At 55.3% G+C, this 21,860-nt stretch overlaps 1 protein-coding gene across 1 annotated transcript in view; it reads right to left on the minus strand.

The window, feature by feature from the left end:
* Window positions 1–281: 281 nt before the first annotated feature.
* CPNE2 (copine 2) overlaps window positions 282–21,860 on the minus strand; it is a 55,240-nt gene continuing 33,661 nt past the window's right edge. Inside the window, exons 10-16 of the mRNA XM_027516483.1 lie at window positions 19,825–19,884; window positions 17,796–17,929; window positions 15,693–15,747; window positions 10,798–10,849; window positions 9,205–9,338; window positions 2,206–2,442; window positions 282–870 (exon numbers count right to left, since the gene is read on the minus strand). Of these exons, the coding sequence (XP_027372284.1) occupies window positions 763–870; window positions 2,206–2,442; window positions 9,205–9,338; window positions 10,798–10,849; window positions 15,693–15,747; window positions 17,796–17,929; window positions 19,825–19,884 (780 nt within the window). The 3' untranslated portion in view covers window positions 282–762. The remainder of the gene's footprint in view (window positions 871–2,205; window positions 2,443–9,204; window positions 9,339–10,797; window positions 10,850–15,692; window positions 15,748–17,795; window positions 17,930–19,824; window positions 19,885–21,860) is intronic.

Here is a 21,860-nt window from a genome sequence, read left to right on the forward strand (position 1 = left end):
GTTGGCCAGGGCAGCATGGGCTCTGCCGGGGCCCAGGAGGCCTGCGACCACTGGTGAGGGCTCATGCATTCCATCCTGCTGCAGATGTTTATTGAGCACGCATGATGTGCCAGGCTGTGTGCCAGTTTAACAGCTGTATTCTGTTTGTGTGGAATGCATGTCCCCAGGTAGAGGTGATGGTACCGACTTCACAGGCTTGCTGGGGGAAAGGCGTTCTCATGTTTCCTTTCCCAGATCAGTGAGCCTGTCAGGTCCCAGCTGAGGAAGAAGCTGACACAGGGACATCCAAAACTCCTTTATTACCCTGAGTATAACAAATAGAACATGGTCACAGTATTAAAAAAACAGGAGGAATTAGGTGCAGGCTACCACAGAGTAGGCACCGGGGACACGTTCCTTTGAGTCTGCAGCTAGTTACTTGGAGAAAGCCGATTATGATTGTAAAAATTTTATTCTCTTTAATAATAATAATAATTCCACTAAAATTATACAAAGTACATTCAATACTTAAGAGTGGCGAGGATGGGGAGAGGAGGACAGGAAGCCAGTTTGGCCTGGAAGCATCATCAGTCAAGTCCAACAAAGGAAGCCCAGCTGGGCTGGAGGAAGTTGGGGGTGGGGGTCTGGCTGTAAAAAATAAAAATGTGGATCATTTAAAAAAAAAAAAATAGGGCCACCCACAAGGAAGCAGGGTGAGCGTGCATGTTCCTGGGGAGGGCAGGAGGCCCAGCCGGCATGCTGCTGCTGGGTGAGGGCTGGCACTCAGGCGGGCTCCGAGTTGGTGGGGGGCAGGTTTTTATGCTTGAAATACTGAACAACTTGTTGGGGCAGTTCTGCCAGCACAGCTTTGGCCAAGGTCTCTTTTGCTGCCTGCAGGGTAGGGTGGAGAGTGAGAAGAGAGAAAGGATTACTGGGTGAAGTGGGGAGGCGCACCACACCCAGGCAGCTGATACAGAAAGTGTCCCTGGAGGACAAGCTGGACCAGAAGACCAGAGCTGTCTAAAACTAGCGTCCCTCATCCAACTCAAACCTGAAATCCCACCCTCAGCAGCGCTTTCCTTTGCCTTGACACTAAGTGTGACTCTTACCTGAGCACTCCACGTGCCCAGGAGTAACATTTCAGGATGGATTTGTCTGTAGGAGGCTTTTGGGGGAAAGAGACGGTGGAGGCGGGCTGCACAGCCTACTCATCTTGCAAACATTTCCTGATCTCCTTGGTCAGGATCAAGGGGCTGCAACTGTCTGATTTGCTGCTCATCACCCAGACACAGGCCAGGCACACCAGGAACTCGGTCAGTGTCCGTGCGGTGCCTGGGTGGGCAGTGCTCAGCACTTGTCCTCAGGAAGCTCACACTCCAGAGGAAGGAGCTGAACCAGCTCAGGCAAACCCACAGGGTACTGGGCGCAGAGGCGAGTACCACTGCTTCCAGGCTGGAGTGGCCAATTCTTCCTGGGACTAGCTCCCAGGACCTGAGCCACAGCACCCCGAAGTCCTTATGGTTGAGGCAGCAGAGGCCAGGAGGAGAGGAACACAGTGTGCCTCTCTTCGAATGAGAGGTAGGCTCCAGGCTGGCAGTACAGGGTGGCATCTGAGAGCTGCCTCTGGGGCTGCTTGTGGGCCCTGCTGCAAGGGCAGTGCCCAAGAAGTTAATGCCAGCCTCCCTGTAAGCAGACCTGGGTCCCCTGCAGAAGGACCAGAGCCAACTCCAGGAGCATAGGAGGCCTCCAGTTCCCCCTCAGAGAAGCCCTCAGGGAGAGGAGGCCATTGTAAGGTGGGCCTTGTTTTCCACCTGAAGTGAGGAGGCTGGTGAGCTATGAATCCCAGGAAAGCCCCTCGCACCTCAGGGCCTCTGCTCTCATCTTTCTCCTGGGATGCTCTGCCCCACGTGCATAATTCTGACTTGGTTCAGGGTTAGAAGGCAGGTCCTCCCAGAACCCCTAGCTTGAAGTCCCAGTCTGGACTGGGCACTGCTCCCCTGAGTTGCTGAAGCAAGTGCTCAGCGACTGTCACGTAGCCTCATCTGGGGACAGGGCCTGGCATGGCCCCGGGCGTGTAGTAAGCCCTCAGGAAGTATGTAGTCAACAGAGCTGAGGGTAGAAGAGCCTAGGACCAGGCAGGCAATCCCAGCGCCTTCAGCCTGGATTATTAACTGTGCTGGTTGGGGTCCTGTAACTGCCCCCTCCCCAGTCCGCGCCCACACTCACGTTGCGGAATTCTCGAAAGGGCACGAACTGCACAATATCGCGGGCTGCCTCCTCTCCTGTGTGGGAGCGCAGCATGCGGCTGTCCCCGTCCAGGAACTCCATGGCCGCAAAGTCGGCGTTGCCCACGCCCACGATGATGATGGACATGGGCAGCTTGGAAGCCTGCACCACGGCATGCCGCGTCTCCTCCATGTCACTGATGACACCGTCCGTGATGATGAGGAGGATGAAATATTGCTGTTGGAGGGGGTCAGCAGGCACTCAGCACAGCCCAGGGTCCCTGGCTGCCCTTCCCCTCCCTCTTTTCCCACCCGCCCCAACCCCTCTGACCCCTGGGAGGAAGGCGGCGCTTCTCCCAGAGCTGCTGCCAGATTGCAGGTACCTCCCTTCACGCTCGGGCCCTTCAGGCCTATCACAGCCGGAAGCACAGACTGCTTGCTCTCTTCCTCTGCCTTTCCCAGCTCAGGAGAGTCTGAGAGCTCCAGACTCCAGGCCTGGCTCTGAAAGTGGCTACACTGTGGGACTCTGGGCCACTGTCTCAACTGGCTGTGCCTCAGTTTCTTCATCTGCAGAATGGGAGTTCCCACACCTCTCAAAGAGACCACGCCAGCCATGTGGTAGCAGCTTGGTAATTGACAGCTGTACCCCCGGCAGAGCGAGGTCCACGGCTGCTGGGGAAGATGCCTTCTGGCTTGTGGACTCTGAGACAAGCCTACTCTTCTCTGCTCTACCTGCACATGAACACCTGTGACCCTGGTCATCCCCCATCAGCACAGCGGACCTTGTAGGAGCTAAGCAGGTCATCTAGGTCAGTGCTTCTGGGAGTGTGGGGTCTACTGGCAACAAGCAGACTCTGGGCACATCCCAGACACAGCAGCAGTCACAGTGGGAGGGTACTGGCTTTGCAGTGGTCTTTGAATTCTACAAACTGCACCCAGGAGGAAGTCTGTCTGGTGCCAGTGTGTCACACTTGCTAACCCTCCCTGTTAGAAGGCAGGAACCTAAGCGCTCCAGAGACAGCAGTCTTACTACTAGACCTTACTACCACTGTGCTGCCTGATGTATTTATTTCTATTGTTACTCTCTATCCTAACTCTATAACTAACTTTTCCTACACAGTGGGTTATTGTTTCTTTATAAAATTAAGTGAAAAAAATACTGAATAATAATTAGTGTAAGTGACAGGTGGCCATAGCACAGACTGTGGAGATGGGGGTGAGTAAATGAAGTTCAGGAAAGCTCACTGGATGATCTCTGGGCAGAAGCCCCAGGAACTCCCAGCTGCCTGAGATCTCCTCTTCAGCTTGGCTCTGTGCCTAGCACCCCCTGGCCCCTTTTGGGGACTCAGTTTTCCCCCATCCATAAAATGAACAGAAAAGCCCTTGTGGTCTTAACAGTCTCTGTTAAGGGCTTTTGCCTTTTCGTCTGACCCTTCTGATTCTTAGGAGAGTCACTGTGGAACCAGAGTAGTCAAGGTCATAGAGGTAAAAAGGACAGAACTAAGCCAGCTCCCAAGTCAGCATCTGGCCACCTCACTCAGCAAAGCCGTCCACTGACTGGAAAACATATGGAGACCACAGGTTCAGCCATCAAGGATTCCTTACTCTCCTGCCTGTCTCCCAGGCACAGCTGTGGAAGGCAGGAATGAACCGCATGGAGGTATGGACCCCACCATCCTAAGCCCCAACCCCCAACAGTAATCCAACTTCTGCACTGTGCCTTTAAGAGACTGATCACTTGGCTGGGGATGGATACCTGTTGCTATGGAGATGGCAGCCTGAATCCTTGCAGTGGAGGTTGCTGCTGCCAGTCCCCATTCCTCTGGTTGGGGGTCACCTCATAAGCCCTTCAGACGCTTGTCCCCTCACAGCCCACCATCGTCCCAGCCAGCCAGCACCCCCTTCTCTTTGTGGCCCTCTAACCCACTGCTATCCTACCACAAATGGTCCAGGACAGTATTTCTGGAGTACCTAAGTTGGCAGGAGAAGTCTGGCAATGAGGACAGAAAAGAAGCTTGGCCTTGGGTGACAGGCTTCTCCACTCAGTGGGTGGGGCTGGTTTCCAAGCCCTGTCCAGCTCAGACCACAGTCTCCCACCCTCCTCCTGACACGGCCCTCTTGACTCCTCCCTTTCAGCCAGCCACGTGTCTACATTTGGAGACCTGGAGCACGCAGGCCAGGGTTCCTGCAGAACTGTAGGCACCAACTAAAAGGGTGAGTCATGGTGGCAGTGACCACACACTCCCTGTCACCCTCACACTGGGATTCTCCTTTTGGAGACGGGGAGACAGGCTGAGGGGGTCAATGACTTGCTCAAGGACTCAGCCAGGAAGGGCATAGTCAAGGTTCAAGCCCAAGCCTGGGGCTCTTGCCACAGTGGTATCGGTGGCCAGTAGCTGTCTCTCCAACAGTGGGGACTGGCAGGGCAAAGGTTTCTGCACCCTCTCCCCCAGCACCCCAGTGTCAGGAAGCCTGAATGTCCAGGACAGCCGCCTAGGGCAGGGCCCAGAGGCGTGGCACGGGACTCTCAACCCTCACTCCTGTGCACCAGCCAGACACACCCACAGTGCCCACACCTATGTGCCCGGCCTCAGCATCTGTGCAGCTGGGCCTTCCAGGGGACAGCCTGGGCCAGCCTTGGCACTGGAAGTGCCGCTGACAAGTCCTGGGCTTCATGCCCGTCCCAAGCAAAAATGAGGTTGTCCAGGAGCCTGAAGGTCTACTCCAACTCCAGGGGTCCACGATCCCATCCCCAAGACATCAAAGGAGAGATGGGGAGGGTGCTGTGGAAGGGGAGAAAGAAAGGAGGAGTCGGGCAGGAGGACGTGGGCAGGGCCTCTGCTGTCCCCCACAGACAGTCCTGGTCTACCCTACCCCAAGCTTTCCCACCTCCGTGCCTTTCCTGGTTTACCTCCTGCCTGGGAACTCTCCCCAGCCACAGCTCAGAGACTCCCTGGGGGCCTGAGCTCTGCTTCAGCTGCCAGCGAAAACCCGCTGGGGAGGGCTCCTCTGGACACCTCTCCCCGCCTCCACACCCCCACCCCCCGCACCCTAAGAGCTCTTCAGGGCAGCCCCTCCCCCCAGGCCTTCTGTATCTCATGGGCCTGGCACCCTGTGTGTGCTCCATAAACATGACCAGCTGCCACGGGGTCAAACCCAGATCCCAAATCCCCAACACATTACAAAGATGGAGTGTATCTTGCCCTTACCCAAGAGGTTTTTCAGGTTTCCCAGGCTGTAAGTAGTCACTTCCCCTAACACATTTAACGCGTGACTTGATTTATATGAAACTGACTTGACCACAGAATTCCAGGCAGAGTCCGGGAAAGTTGCACTCATTCCTTCCTAGCTTACTTCTGAGAAGTTGGCAGCTGAGGGCCGTGGGGAGTGGAGGGAGATTCCCAGGGTGCTGACTGCTTCCAGCTCGCCCCCCACCCCTGCCCCACCCACCATTAGGACACTGGTTGCCTAGGCAGCCAACCAGCAATGGACCACGGATGGGAAGGCCCAGGGCATAGGGGAGGATGAGGAGCTCTCCACAGTAAGAGGCCCGTGGTCCCACCCAAACTTAGTATCTTTCAGTGACTGTCACTGCCCTCAAGAGAAAGTCCAGGTTCCTCACTAGCTTAGAAGGCGTCTCTGGGACCTGGCCTACCTTTCAACCTTACCCCCACACACCCCTTCCTTCAGTTACGCCACACACCACACCTCCAAGCCTTTGCCCTATTCTGTTCCCTCTCCCTGGGACACTCCACACACACACACCCACCCTTTGTGAGACCAACTCTTAAGCAGCCTCCAAGTCTCAGCTTGGACATCACTCCTCGAGGAAGCCAGCTCTGAGCCCTCTGTCTGGGGTAGGTGCCACCTTTATAATCCTGTGCTTCTGCCATCACAGGTTTAATCGGTTGGCATTACAGCTGCTGTCTCCTGGCCCAGCTCCCCACTAGACCACCAGCCCTGGAAGGGCAGAGGCCACGGCCTGGGAACACGGTCTCCCCAGTGCTGCACAGAAACACACTGTAGAACTGAGCTGTGTGAATGAATGGGAGAGCGCGGGCCTGCCTGGAGAGATGCTTCCACCACCTGCTCTTGATTTCCTGTGTGTGGGTGTGCGTGCATGTTCGTGTGCCGGGGACAGGGAGGATGAAGCCACACCAAGTGTTTCCCAAACAGCGGCTGTTCAAAAGCATCAGGTAATGCACAGATCACTTCCTTTTGCTTTAGGCCTAAATGAGCTCAGCATCACCAATTGCCGGCCCAAGAGGCGTCCTCAGAAGATTCACCAACCCACGTTGATTAGGGGCTGTCAAGTTCCAGGCTCTGTGCTGAGCAGTTTGGATGCCGATCTGCTTGAATCCTTGCAGTGTTTCCCTTAGGCAGGCAGCGTTCCATCATTCCCATTGTACAGGTGAGAAAAACCAAAGTTTGGAGAGCTTAAGCAACCTGCTCTGGGTCCCACTGTCAGGAAGTGGGGGAGCTGGGATGTAAGCCAGGTCAGTGGGCCCCCAGAGCTTGAGGCTGAACCATCAGGCAGCCCCACCTTTGGTGCAGTAATATGGACGGAGTGAAGGCAGCAGAGTGGGAGGGGCCTCTTGCAGCCCAGAGATGCTGGCCCGAGGTCACACCTAGGGTGGGTGACAGTGCTTCCCCAGGGTGAGGGAGCCAGGGTTGGAAGGACCTGGTCATGACGAAAGGGGCTGGGGTATTGTGAGGATTAGGACTGGTCAGGATTAAGACTGGCTCAGAGCAAGGGCCAAGCTCTTCCCTGTGAGGGCCCTCAGCAGTTGTTCCCCAGAACACAAAGATACCTTCCTGGCAATCCCCAGGGCCCAAGCCTCTCCAGACTGGGGGTCTAGCGGGTACTGGCCCACTTCTCCTCAGGACCTCAACTCCTGCCCCTGCTCGGCAGTTGAAAGAGCCCAAGAAGAACCCTGGGCTCCATTCCTGCTCCACCCCATCTTTTACGCTTAAACAAGAATGCAGGCCATTCTTCCATCCCTCTGAAAGTGAGTCCAGGCAGATAAAAGACTAGGCGGGACAGTAGCCTCGGCAGCAGCAGGCAGCCAAACAGTGTGTGAGGTGAGGGGCTGCCTTCCCTCTGCCCTCTCCAGTTCTAACCCAGGAACATTAAAAAAGCAACTCGCAGGTCCTCCCGAATTACCTCCCATTCCAGTGGGCTTACTTGTCCCGTTTCATAAAGGAAACAGGCTCAGAGCCGTCAGCTGCTACCACCAAGGCCAGGACTAGAGCAGGTCATGGTCCCTGGAGCAGAAACAACCGGGACCACCTGCCTTCGAACCAACCTCGTGCAGTGACCCCCTTCCTGTTCGTCACCGGCATCTGCTGTCCCCTCTGCCGCCTTTCCTCGTTCTCAAGTCTCACTGGTTGCCAGCTGGTGTGTTATCACATTTTAATCCTAACACCACCACCTCAAGGTAGGTCCTATTACTATTCCCATGGTACACACGAGGCTCAGAGAGGGTAAGTGATTTACCCAGGTCACAGTGATGAACAGGCAGGGGCAGGATGCACACCCTGGCAGGCTGACGCCAGGACCCCCGTTCCCGCAGACCCTCTGCTGCCTCCCCTGTGCAGACCATGGTGCGTTGTCCTGCCTCCCCAGGCTGACCGGTGTCGTCTTCTCTCATAACCTCCCCTCTGTCTTCGGGAGATCAACCTCTACCTCCTGAGCAGGTGCCTCCCTCCTCCAGGCAGTCCGAACAGGACCCGCTCCCTTTGCCTTTGAGAGAGGCCCCCCCCAGCTCCTCGTGCAGTGCACAGCACACGACTGGGGCCAACTTAAATCCATCCATTCCCGGAAAACGAGCGTCCACCGCAGCACAGGAGTAGATGAGACACGACACACACACTGCGCAGCCCCACGGGGCTGAGGATCCAGTGCGGGAGACACACAATAGACAGAAACGCAGAGGATGAGAAGGAGATGCTGCTGCCACCATCAGAGTCAAGACAGGAAGAAACAGAAGGCAGGAGAGGCTCGACCGAGTGTTCAGGGAAGGCCGCAGGGAAGTAGCAGTTGAGGGGACGCTGAGGGATGGGACGGAGCCAGCATCAGGAAGAACCTCCAGGCAGAGGAGACAGCAGAACAAAGGATCTGCTGGGAGACAAGCTGGTGTCTCTGAGGGGCAGGAACAAGGTGGAGGTGGGATGGTCACCGCAAGTGAAGAGAGGGGCATGGGCCCATGGGGTCCAGGGAGAGGTGACAGCGGCCACGGCCGCGGGGCAGCCAGCGAATGGAGGCAGAGTGTAAAGGGCAGTCAGGAGAGACTTCAGCACTTGTGCAGCAAACCCTTTCCTTCCAGAGGAGAAGGAAGCCTCCTTCCACCGAGGGCTGGGACTGTGGCAGGGGCTCAGGGACCTGGTCGGGTGGGAATTGGACCCATGCCTCAGTCACAGTCCAGATTCCACCACCCCAATGTGGGTGCCGGTTCCCAGTCTTGGCTCAGCCTATTTGTGGCAGAAGACCTGCAACTCACATCACAAGCCCTGTGATGTGGACAGCAGGGGAGGACAGCAGGGGAGGTAGACTCGGTGACCCCAACACTGGCACTGGGCCTGGAGCTGGGAAGGAGAGCGGATGGGATGCACAATGCCCAGGACAGCTGTTTGCCATATATTCCAGATGCCACACGGCAGCCCTGTCACTGACCGCCAGACCTGGGCCAGACAGTTTCAAAGCCCTCAGTGTGAGGTGGGAGCTGCAGGGACCCCAGGCCCAGGTTTCCCTCTGCCCATGAAGGCACTTCCCAATAATCACAACCCTATTTTCTGCTAAGCACAAACAACGGAATGGCTCTCTGTCCTGGAGTCTGCGCTCGAGGAAGCCAGAACCAAGGCAAGCTTGCCCCAAGCCCTTCCATCCCTGCAGGTTAACTAAGAGTGACACCGGCTCACCTAGGATCTGAGGGCAGAGGGGCAGAACACCCAGCCGGTGCCTCCCCACCCCGCACGTCCACACCAGCGGTCACCTACTCACCGTGGCTGTCTGCTGCTGCGTGGCTTGGGCTGCAAACCGGGCCACATGGTTGACGATAGGAGAGAAATTGGTGGGACCATAGAAGCGGATGTGGGGCAGGCAAGCCGAATATGCCTGGGCGATGCCGTCCACACCTGCCTCAGGGAGAAGAGAAGACTCTGGATCAGCCTGGTCCTCCCTGACCCTGCACCCACTCTCTGCTGTCCCCCACCCAAACACCCCTGCCATGCCCAGTCTGGGCCCTGGGGTACTGGAAGCTCCCAGAGAGCAGGGCCAGGGTGGAATAAAGAGCCCTGAACATGGAGGCTGACCTGAGTTCCAGTTCTGCCTTTACCACTTCTTAGTCATGGGGCCTGGAGGAAGGTATTTAAATCTTTCTGATCCTGTCAAAGGGGCTGGTAATCTCCACTCTTGGGAAGCTGGCAGGAGGGGGGTCTAGCAGGCTCCTCTTGGAGAAGGAGTGGGCAGAGCCTGTAGTGACACTCTGGGGGTCCATTTTACATGCTATGGCTTCTCAGCGTTGGTGAGGGGACTAAGGTTTGCACAGCCCTGCAGACAGAAGGTGCTCTGTAAATAGCTGCCGTTACAAGCCTAAGAACACCGCCTGCCCTGCCATCCTGTCCAGAAGGCCTCTGACCAGAGATGAGGTAAATGGACAGAATGTCTCCACTCCAAACCAGACAGACCCCAGCTGGAGGACAGGACCACACTTCCAGGCGACAAAGGCCCATGGCTTCTGAGTCACAGCGTCGTCCCTAAGGTGGTGACCTGATGCAGTCCCCTCCCAAATACAAACCTGACCTAGCTTCAGATATCCCCAGGGAAGGCAGATGCTACATCTGAAGCCAGTTGAAGCTAGAAGCTCTCATGGGGTCAGGGACCACCCTCTTCCCTACCCTTTCTCTTTCACTGTTTCTTTTCTAAACATCAAACATATTTATTTAATGCCTACAATAGGCAAGGTCTTCTTGTGGGTGCTATGGTTTAGTCGCTAAGTCATGTCCGACTCTTGCGACCCCATGAACTGTAACCTGCCAGGCTCTTCTGCCCATGGGATTCTCCAGGCAAGAATACTGGAGTGGGTTGCCATCTCCTCCTTTCACTGACTCTGGGAGGCTCAGAACCTCTGAGGCCTGGGGCGGGGAGAGCACAGACACCACACTTGCTGCCTGCCCTTCCCTCTTGCCCAGCACCCCTGCCCAGGTGGGGCAGGACATGGCTGGGCTCTCCCCGTGAGGGCAGGAGGGCTTTAGAGGCAGGTGTGTACTTTGCTGCGCTCTCCTCATCTACACAGGGATTCCTGTCAACACTTCCCTTTATTCTCACCTGACTCCCCAGTGAGGTGAGCTCCCTCCCCTGGGGCAGGTGAAGTGGCACAGGCCGAGTGGGGCGCAGTGACCTCTCCAACTCACACAGCCAGGAACAGGCACAGCTGGCCTTGAATGCCAGGCCACCTGACTCCAAATTCCAGCTTCTACCCATCTGCCATCCTGAGCAAGTGTGATGGGGAGAGGAGCGAAAACCAGAAAGCTGAACTCCGCCCCTCTCTCCACCCAGGGAGACCAGGGCTGATGCAGGGGGCTTGACACTCACCCGAGCAGAAGGGGTTGGTGGGGTTGAAGTTGATGGCAAACTCATGGGAGACCTGAAATGCAGAGAAAAGGGTGAGTCAGAGCCTCCTGGCCTATACCTGGACCCAGGCAGGCCCACCCGCTGCCAAGCGAGACTCCCTCTGAGGGAGACTGGCTCTTTGCTGCCCGACCCCAGGTCAAGGCTGTGACACCCCCTGCATCTGCTTTCACCCCTACTGCTGGCTCTGAGCGACCACGAGGCCCAACCACCTCCCCTTCATAAACAGAAGAAACTGACACCCTTCTCTCAGTCATGTCCGACTCTTTGCAACCCTGTGGACTACATCCCGCCAGGCTCCTCTGTCCGTGGAATTTTCCAGGCAAGAATACTGGAGCAGGTTGCCATTTCCTACTCCAGGGGATATTCCCGACCCAGGGACTGAACCCATGTCTCTTGCATCTCCTGCACTGGCAAGCAGATTCTTTACCACTGCGCCACCTGGGAAACCCCCAGATCCTTCTACACCACCCCGATCTCTTCTGGGGGGCCAGGGCTGTCTCTGCCTCCTCGCTCGACTCAAGAAGCCCTGAATAGGCAGAGATGTGTCTGAGGGTGACGGGTTCAAGGAGCAGCTGGAGCACTCCTTCACCACCTGCTTTCACGGTAGAATTTCACATAACTAGAATTACCCTTCTTCAGGCCTCGAGGGCCTTCCCCCATCTCACTAATAAGCATGAGTGTTTGGAAGAAAGCCCACCTTATGCCAGTGAGCCAAGCTGGGGCTTAGCTGACAAACCCACGCAGAGCAGGACTGGGGATCAGGAAACACAATGGGGCCAGAAGGGCAGAGAGTAGAGAGCTCTGTCCCGGTTCCTGCAGACCCAGCTCCAAGCCTGGGAGGGTCACCAAAGGTGACCCTGCACACTCCCAGAAGCCACGGGCCCACACAGGGACCCATAACCAGACCCCGTTCAGGGCTGTGGGTAAGACTGCGGTGGCTGCAGAACCCAGGACCGCAGGAGGCCCAGAGCTCAGGTGGAGGTTAGGGTCTGCCTTCTCTCCCGGCCACTGTCTCCCAGTGAGATGCCACACAGCCCCTTCCCTGAGAACTGGGTGCTGCAGCCTATGTCCAGCACCTTGCCAGCGGTCCCCTCACTCGTTCTTCACAAGAATTCAGAGAAAGGTCTGGTATCACCCCTGTGACAGATGTAAAACTGAGACAAAATGGACCAGATGATCCCACGGTCTCACATCTACCAAAGGGGAGCGTTGGGACCAGAACTGAAGTCGGGCTGTCGCCTGCGCTCACATAAACTCACTAACCTGAGAAGATGCTCCTCTCCTGAGTATAAATAGGAGGGTGAAGAAATGCCTGGGGGAAGGGACCCCAGCCTTCAGCTACTGGAGGAATGTTCCAGTCCAGACACAACCCCAGACAGATGCTCTTGCTCCGAGACACTCCAGTGGAGGTGCTGGAAGCCCCTGCCAAGTCCAACATCCCCACTTCACAAGTAAACTAACTGAGGCCCGGAGAGGGGAAGAAGCCGGGTGCCAAGACCACACAGCAGAAGAAACCTGAAGCCTAGGATCCTCAAGCCGGGTAAAAGGGTTGGTTGGACCTCTGACCTTGCAGAGCCCTCCTGGACCAAGATGGGAGGGGAATTCAACCCAGCACTGCCCTGTGTCTGCTGGCCTGAGCAGCAGACCCCGGCCCGTTCAGGGGAATGGGCTTTTCTGTTCTTTTCCCCCTCAGCCCTAAGTGCCTGGCATGGAGCCATTCCCCTGATGTCCCTCCTGGGCCCTTCCCCTGCCCAGGGGCCCTCTTCACCCTGTCCCCAGCCTGGGCTCCAGGTGTGGGGGCTGGAGGTCCTTGTTGCCATGGAAACTTCATGAGCCTCTACAGAGATTAAGAGGGGGGCTTGTACAGAAAGGGGCTGAGAGAGGAAAATGGTTGCCAGGGAAACAAGTCTCCCTTGGGCCGGCTTCCTGCAAAATCAGATTTTAGGAGATTTTAGAGACCAAGGGGGAAAAGCCCCCTTCTGACAGGAATGGATTAATATTCCATTTTCTCAGCCATCCACATTCTTCATTCCCTATTATTTTCCTTTATTTAGGGGAGAGTAGGGCCTTGTGGTCAAATGGGTGGGGCTGTGGGAGGTCACCCATCTACCCTGGATGCCTCTCAGGTCACCTGTTCCACCCAGCAGCTCCATTTCACAGGTGGAACAACTGAGGTTCAGAGAAGCCCAAGGAATGCCCAGGTCACATGACTGAGCCAGAGCTAGAGCAGAGCCAGGACCGGATCCAGGGGATAAGAGTTCATGCTACCTGTGGCAGCCCAGCCCCCTCCCACACTTGCTGCCCTGGTTTGCCTGAGAAATGCCAACAAACATAACAAGCTTCTTGGAGGCCACCTCAAGCCGATTAGGGGCCCCTGGGGACTGGCCAGCCACAGAGCTTTGTTCTGGGACTCTACTGCCTTCTGAATATCAACGGTTCCGTTGTCCCCACCTGGCTGGGCACAGCCCGTGGTCCCAAATTACTTCAGAGGCCATTCCCTCTGGTCCTGGCAGGGCAGTGGGTTGGGGCCACATAGGAGGTTGAAAGGACCTCAGTAATCATCCTCCCTGAGCCTCAGTTTTCCCCATCTGTAAGGTGGGAAGAGTCATAAACTGCTCTTTCCCACCCTGGACCTTTTTGCATAGGCCAATCCGTTGGCCCAATCCCTTTCTTCACCTGACTAACTCTGGCTCGTCCTGAAAGGTCAGTCCTTCCACCACTACCCAGGACAGGGGTCCTCTCTGTGCTCACCTGGATCAGATCCAGGCAGGGACTGAGGTCCTGAGGGTAGACGTCTGAGTCACATGCTTCTTCTGGCTCCTTCCAACCTCCCACTCAGAGAACCAACACCTCTGTCTGCTCAGCCCACCAGACCCCAAATTTACTGTCCACAGTCACATACTGCACACCGTGTGTGTGCCTGGAGCCCGACACAGCAAGAAGGAAACCAAGAGCCTTCCCCGAGCATTGAGCCTCCCTGAGACAATGAGCAAACCAGCACAGAGTGCCCACAAAGTGCTGGATGACGATGCCAGGGCAGGCAGGAGGGGCCTGAGGTAGTCTTCCTAGAGGAAATGACCTGAGGCTAGCATGGGAAGTCGGTGAAAGGGGGCCAAAGGCCAGGGGAAGACCACGTGCAAAGGCCCTGAGGTGGGAACGACCAAAGGAAGTTTCACGTGGCAGGACACGGCAAGTTAGCTGAGAGGGAAGGTAAGGGCCTGGGAGGCAGACCTGGCCTGCTCCAGCAGCAAGGGGAGGAGGGGAGAGCATTGCCCTTTCCATGCCTCGCCCCAGCAGCCCTCCTGGCACCGCTGGGCACTCCGGCCTGGCCACGCCCACCCTCCCCAGAGTTGCCCTATGACATTTCCAAGGAGGCTTTTTGCGCAAGAAAACATCTCATTCAGCCAGAGTTCTTTGAAAGCTGGCTGGTTTCCTAGCAACGAGCTCATGCCGGGCCTGGCCGCACCAGCCTGCCCTCCCCCCAGCGGCATCACTGTGTCTGCTCAGAGGCCCAGCTTTGGCCCCACAGGATCCTGTCCCCTGCCACACGATGGCCAGCACGCCACAGAGCCACTCCCTGAAGTTCTAGCTGAAAACTGCCCTCCCTGGAGGGGACGAGAGGGGAATACTCAGTGGAAACAGCACATGGTACAGGATGGCAGGTGAGAGAGGGCACTGGCTGAGACATAATGTAGATTTAGGAGCCCTCTGTGCTCACACCCCTAGGCTTCTCATCAGTAAGGTAGCACATTCTGAGAACAGATTTGAGAGTCCACCAGCTGAAATTCAGGCTTCCTGTTATGAAGATGTCCTTGGACAAGTCACTGAGCCTCTGTTGTTTTTCACCAGAGATGGATAATGCCCCTTCTCTCCATCCCTCCATTCTGCCCAGCATCACCCCAGCCAGCTCCCACTCAGCAGCCAGAGTGGGCCTTCAGAGTGCCAACAGCACGTAGACCCACTCATAGCTCGCTGCATGCCTGGCTCCCCACCTCTTCAGACGCATCTCTCTCTATCCTGCCCATCTTCCATGGAGAGTTCACCACGCCCACCTTCTTTCAGTTCCTCCAACTCACCCTGCTCCCTCTATCTCCCAGACTTTGCACAGGCTCTTCTCTCTGCCCTGAACACACTACCTGCCACACCACCACTTCAAGTCACTCTGCAAATTCCTACTCTCCCTTCCCTTCTTAGTTTAGACCTTGCCTCCTCCAGGAAGCCTTCCCTGATACCCCCAGGCCAGGTTGGGGCCCTCCTCTAGGGACTGCTGCCCCATCTTAGCACTGATGACACTGCCTGTCTTTAGGGCTGCCAGACAGAGTATACAATGCCCAGTTCAATTTGAATTTCAGATATATAATGGATAATTCTTTAGTATAAGTATGTCCTAGGCAATATTTGTTGTTTTACTCTGCGACCCCATGGACTGTAACCCGCCAGGCTCCTCTGTCCATGGGGTTTCCTAGTCAAGAATACTGGAGTGGGTAGCCAATCTCTACTCCAAGGGATCTTCCTGACCCAGGGATTGAACCTGTATCTCCTGCATTAGCAGGTGAGTTCTTTAGTACTGAGCCACCAGGGAAGCCCTAAGCAGTATGAGGGACATACTTAACCTATTTATCTGATAGCATGTTCCCCTACATGACTGGGTGCCAGGGAGTTGATAGGATAACTTATTCCCTGTTCTAGCTCTACTACCTGTGTGAGGTTCAAGACGAGAAATGAGTGTGGGTTTGGGATAAACATGAGAAGTCAGGGAAGGTAGGCCGCAGCCCAGCCTTTCCAAGGCAGATTCCAGAGAGGCCATACACAGAAACCTCATCTCAGCCAAAAGGAAACAATCTGGCTCCACTTACCTTCCAGTCTGGGGGTAACTGTGCCCCAAAGCCCAGAGCTGGAAACATCTTATCACTAATCAGAGAAAAGAGAAAAAAAAACCATTACTGTGAGACAACCAGGCAGGGGCCTCCTCTGTCCACGCTCACCCTCCCCACTCCCTCCCCAGGGCTGGGCCCACACTACTGTACACGTTTCCACAGACAAAAAAAAAAGAAGCTCACCACCTCTAGAAAAAGCTCTGTTTGAATGATCTCCAAACCCACTTCTGGGTATATGGTGAATTAGAGGCGTCACCCCCATCTACACCTATGGCAGACATTGCTAATCAACCACAGCACTTCTAACCAATGGGCCTGAGTGCCTTGTTGAGATCCTTCTCAAACTGGGACCTTGGCGACCACTAAACCAGTCACGAAGCAATTGAAATGTACTGGCTGTCTCTTTGCCTCCCTTTTATGACTGGGAAAAATTCTAAAGTGAAAACACTGACTTGGCATTCAAGACCTTTCCTCATCTAGTCCAAGAGTCTAGTCTCTTCTACCAGCGCTCCCTCATTCCCCACTCCCGGTCACTGGCTACTCGCTCTTCCCCAAACACATAGGGCGTCTTTAGATTTCAACTTCAGCCATGTTGCACCCCTTCTTGAAATACCTCTCCCCAGTCTCTTCCCTGTGGCAAACTCCTACTCATCCTCTAAGGCCCAATTCAAACGGCCCCGCCTCTCTGTGGGTTTCCCTGAGACCCCAGGATGCCTCCCTCTTTGGTGCGTCCGTAGCTCCTGCCTCACACATAAACTGGTCTCTGGGACCTGCAGTGATTTCCTGTCTTCTTCCTCGAGTGGGAACTCCCTGAGCACAGGGACCCTGTCTCATCTGTTCATTCAGCATGTATTTACTGAGGAAACCTGTGGCTGCCACGTGAAGAACCAACTGTCAGGGGCTAGGGCAGAAACAGGGAGACCAGTGAGGAGGCTGCTGACTCAATCACTCTGGGCAGGAGGTGATGGTGGCTCAAACAGGTTGGTGGCCATGGAGCAGGGAGAAGAGGTTGGATTCAAGTACATTATGAAAGGATTTCCTGAAGGAATGATGGGGGAGATGAGGGAAATAAAGGAAGCAAAGGGTTTTCAGTGAGTGGCACAGGTGTCCAGTTGCATCTGAATGCACATGAGACAGCCCAGCGAATACAAGGGTCTGGGCAGATGGATACAATGGTCTCTGGAGCAGCAATGGTAGGCTTCCCCACCCAAAGATGCAGGTGGGGACTTCCATCTCCCTTGCTCTGCTTGCTGTATCTCTCTTAATGTGGCCTGGGGTCACAGCCACCGCTTAGACCCTGAGCTCCCAGGAGTCAGAAGCTGGTCCTCAGGGTGCCTCTCTCAAGAAGGTCAAGTGCAGACAGACTTCCCAAGCCTGCTCTTGTGCCTGTCAAATCTCAAGGACCCACTTCCCATGTATTGGCCTCCTGGTCATTCCACCCTCTCACCTGGACGTTCCGAGAAACACCATCTGTAAAAATGACACCACGACCCTCAAGCGACTTCTGGATACTCCAAGGCCCTCTCAACTTTGCATGTGGCCCATCCTGTCAGTGGTCACACCCTCTATACAGCTCTCCTTTACTGACTCTCCACTGTCCTCCCATCCAAAGATCTCTAGGAGGCATGGTCACGGGCTGAGGGCCTATGCAGGCACACTGCCCCTCTGAAGTTTCCCACAGGAGTGAGACTGTTAGGCCATTAGGGGGCAGGTGCAGGAATCGGAATGTCTGGGTTCCAGTTCCCTGATCTGTGTGATAAATTCTCTCCCCACACCCTAGGCCTGTTCTTCTCTAGCTCTAACAGTGGAGGTTGCAGCAAGAGCAAATGAGTTTCATTTTCTGTCTTGACCCGTTTTCTTACTGGCTACGTGGTGTACGGTGTGGAGAAGGATCTCAGGATGGAGCTAGGACTAGCTGGTAAGAGATCAGCAGTTGATTAGCAACGTCTGCCACAGGACATACATGTCCTGAGCTACCCATTCCTAGGTTTGATGATCTCTGGGTCCCTTCTAGCTTTGACAGCTGAGCTTCCTGGAATGGATGGAGCCCAAGCCGACCATCACAGCCCTTCATAAGCATACCTGTCATAGTCCTGAATGATCTGCCCAACCGCCCAGATGGCCGACAAATATTCGTTGGTGCCCATGGGGTTGATATAGTGCAAAGAGGAAGGGTCGAGGGGGTTTCCATTGGAGGCTGTGAAGTCTATCCCAACCTGCAGGAAAAGGCCAGAGACCCCAGCTCCCTATCTTGCCTCCAGGGAACAGAGAGACTGATGGAACATGGGAAGCCCCACTCATCACCCCACCCTGGCCCCCCTTCCATAAGATGGTCCCAAACCTGGAAACTGACCATGTTACTCCTCTGGCTCTAATGCCATCTGTGGCTCCCTATTGCCAGAGCATAAAGTCTACTGCCTAGATGTGATATAAAACCAACGTACAGCCCCAAACCTTTTCCCTGTCACAGTTCCATTTCCAGGCCTTCATTCATGAGGTTCCCTCTACCCGAACAGCCAGGCCATTTTTTCATTCTCCTCCAATTTTCAGGCCCAATTCAGACGCCACTGCCCCACTGAAACCTTCCCAGACACCTCTCCCCCACACCAGGCCATCTCCCCATTGTCCCTCAGATCACCAAGGGGCACCAGGACCTGGGGCTGGCTGGTAGGGCAGTGCCTGCACATCTAGTCACACTGGGTGCTCACTGCAGGTAAGATGCATGGTTCCAGAGCCAGGTCCACGGTGGGGCACAGAGCACCAGGCAGGTGCCCCACATGGACTGAGACTGGCAGATGGGCAGGATACTGAGTTCCACCTGCTCTCTCAGCCCTGAGGGTTTCCAACCCAGCCTCTGGATGGGAGCAAGGAGGGGTTGGGCAAGGCCAGAGAGGGACCCAAGGCATGAGATGGCCACCCGAGGACTCAGTTGGGATCAGCCAGGGACCACTGCAGGGGCACAGCCTGGAGCCTGGCACACAGGAGGTGCTTGGTATCGTCTGCAGAGTGAACACAGGCACACAGGAGGAATAGCAGGGCCTGGGCTCTCTGCAGGGTAGGGGGGCTATGACAGCTAGCAGGGTTATAGGTCAACAAGACCAACCCCCTGCCTCCTAAGAGTCCTGCAGATGACTTCCAGCCCCCATGGGGTCTAGAGGTGGTGATGGAGAGCAGAGAGGCTAGGTGGGAAGTGGGCAGAGTATAGGACCCCAGCAGGTTCTCCCCTGGTCCTGAGGCTTCCCTTCGGGTGAGGAATGGGACAAGTCTGGGGCATACACTCTAGGCCACTGGCAGAGCGACCATTCATTCTCTCAGTGAGTATTTACTAAGCATGTGCTACATGCTGGGTACTGAGTGATACCTCGAGGGTGGAGAGGAAACAAAACAGCAGCCCCGCACTCAGGACACTCACAGTCACTAGTGGGGCAGGGACAGTGAAATATACTTGAGAATCCACTGCAGGGGGTGTGGGTTTGATCCCTGGTCGGGGAACTAAGATCCCACATGCCACGTGGTGTGGCCAAAAAGTAAGAAGAAAATTAAAAAAAAAAATACTTGAGAAAATTTCAGAGTGGCATGTGCCCTAAAGTTACTAAAACAGGAGACGGGACGGAGAGGAATAGGAGGCCTGGGCGGAGGTGACCTGTGTCACGGCCTGCAGGGCAGCAGACACAAGAAGGTTCTGGGGAAGAGTGTTCCAGGCAGGAGAAACAGCAAACACAAAGCCCCAAGATGGAGCAGAGCTGAGCTGGTGCGTGGGGGAGCAGTGAGGATCAGTGTGGACAGAGCTGAGTGAGCAAGGGGAAGGGTGCAGCAGATAAGGTAGGAAGGGAAAGGGGAAAGAACTGGCTTTTTTTCCCTCCTGAAGAAGTGTAGCCTAACCAGTGATGCTCAGGGCTGAGCATCCAGGCTCTGACCTGCAGCAAAACCCTGACTCAGACCCATCCACCCATACCCTCTCCTCTGGGCCAGACACAGCCCATGCCCTGGGAAAGTCCTTCCTGAAGTCTATCCCAAGTCGCTCCTGCTGAAGTCGTAGCTCAAGCCCTTCAGGAGGATCCTCACTGGGGAGGGGAGAGGTGGCGTGGGGTAGGGTGGTGGAAAACCTTACGGTGAACATGAGCTGGCAGCCTCCCAGGATGTAGTCCAGGAAGGAGTAGTCCCGGGTTATCTGGAAGGAATCAGAGAGGTCAGTGGGCCCCCACCCCACACCTGAGGGCTGGCCCTCACTTGGCCATGCTCTCCACAAACAACCTTTGGGGAGCTGTCGCTCTGGGCCCAGATGGTGGTCAAGGAGGCCGCAAAAAGCAGATGCACCTGATCTGATTACCGCAGAACCCAAATCCTGCTGTAACAATGGAGCAACGGTTCCCAGTTGGTGGAACATCTGTACACACACAGATGCACGATAAGTCCAGACAGTGTCCCAGGGCCTAAAGTCAGTAACAACTACCAATTATATGACAGCTGCTGTTTAGTCACTAAGTCATGTCTGAGGCTTTGTGACCCCATGGACTGCAGCCCACCAAACTCCTCTGTCCATGGGATTTCCCTGGCAAGAATACTGGAGTGAGTTGCTGTGCCCTCCTCCAGGGAATCTTCCACACCCGGGGATTGAACCCTCGTCTCCTGCACTGGCAGGTGGATTCTTTACTGCTGAGCCACCTGCAAAGCCCAATTACATGATAAAGAAAGCCTCAATGTGTTGCCATTTGGTCCCTAAGTCTCTCTAGCTCTTACCCACCTCGACTTGGAACAGGGAGAGGCCAGGCCACCGGATCAAGACCTTCTGCTGTAAATTACTAAAGCTGTTAAACATAGTTTGGATGGTCTTTGTCTCCTTTTGGCAAAGGATACTGGCCTTCCAATATTGGTGACATTAGAAGGCTTCCTTGCAAAATAAATGTTTTTAAGTAAAAAAAAAACACCAAAATGGGAGGAGGTGGGGGGCTGAATACAAAAAATAATAAGGCGGGTGCCAGAAATCCAGAAGGGGGATGTGAGTGACACAAGTTTCAGAAACAAGGACCTGAAATCACGATGTTGCAACCCACCAGCTTCACTGCCACAGGGTTCTGCTGCGTTGTGACCGCACTGACGCTCACGTACATCTTAGTCTCCAGGTGAGGAAACTGAGGCGTGGGGGCGGCCAGCTGGTAGAGCAAGTGACGGGGACCTTCAAGCCCGGTGTTCCGGGCTCCTGATGCCCTGGCCGGTGCTGCCTTCCTTAACATCCCACCCGATTCCAGCAGACATGTGGCCACCAGACATCCGGGGGCCCGGCCCCTGGCCTCAGCCTGGCCACAGTGGTGTGAACATCATCACTGTGGGCCCCGGTGGCCCCAGTTACACCACAGGGCAGGAACCTGAGCCCTCACTAATGTCACTGCGAGGGGATAGGGTGTGCCGGCCCAGTGTTCTCTCCCCCTCTGATGCTGAACACGCAGGGGACAAGCCTGGGGAAAAGCAACTCCCTACAGTTACCCTGGGCCTCCCTGGTGGCTCACTGGTAAAGAATACCCCTGCCAGTGCAGGAGACGCTGGTTCCATCCCTGGGTCGGGAAAATCCCCTGGAGGAGGAAATGGCAACCCACTCCAGTATTCTTGCTGGGAGAATCCCATGGACAGAGGACTGCAGTTCATGAGGTGGTGAAGAGCTGGACACAACTGAGCAACTAAACAACAACAGTTACCCTCCAACCAGGAGACCCTGGAAGGTCATCTCATGCCCTCCTTGACTTTGGCACAGGAACAGGATATAAGACTTTATATGCTTAATCATGTTAACATTTCCATTCCACAGATGAGCAGACTGAGGCCTAGTGAGGTTAAGCTCAAAAGGTCTCAGAGCCAGGACAGAACTGGCAGAACCAGGATTTGAACCCAGGCCTTGCTGGCTCCACTACCCACCCACTCCAGTATTCTTGGGCTTCCCTTGTGGCTCATCTGGTAAAGAATCCACCTGCAATGGGGGAGATCTGGGTTCGATTCCTGGGTTGGGAAGATCTCCTGGAGAAGGGAAAGGCTACCCACTCCAGTATTCTAGCCTAGAGAATTCCATGGACTGTATAGTTCCTGGGGTCGCAAACTGAGTTGGACACGACGGAGCAACTTTCCCTTCCCTTCACTTGCTGGCTCCACACCTAG

The sequence above is a fragment of the Bos indicus x Bos taurus genome, chromosome 18 (genome assembly GCF_003369695.1).
Source record: "Bos indicus x Bos taurus breed Angus x Brahman F1 hybrid chromosome 18, Bos_hybrid_MaternalHap_v2.0, whole genome shotgun sequence".
Lineage (NCBI taxonomy): Eukaryota > Metazoa > Chordata > Mammalia > Artiodactyla > Bovidae > Bos > Bos indicus x Bos taurus.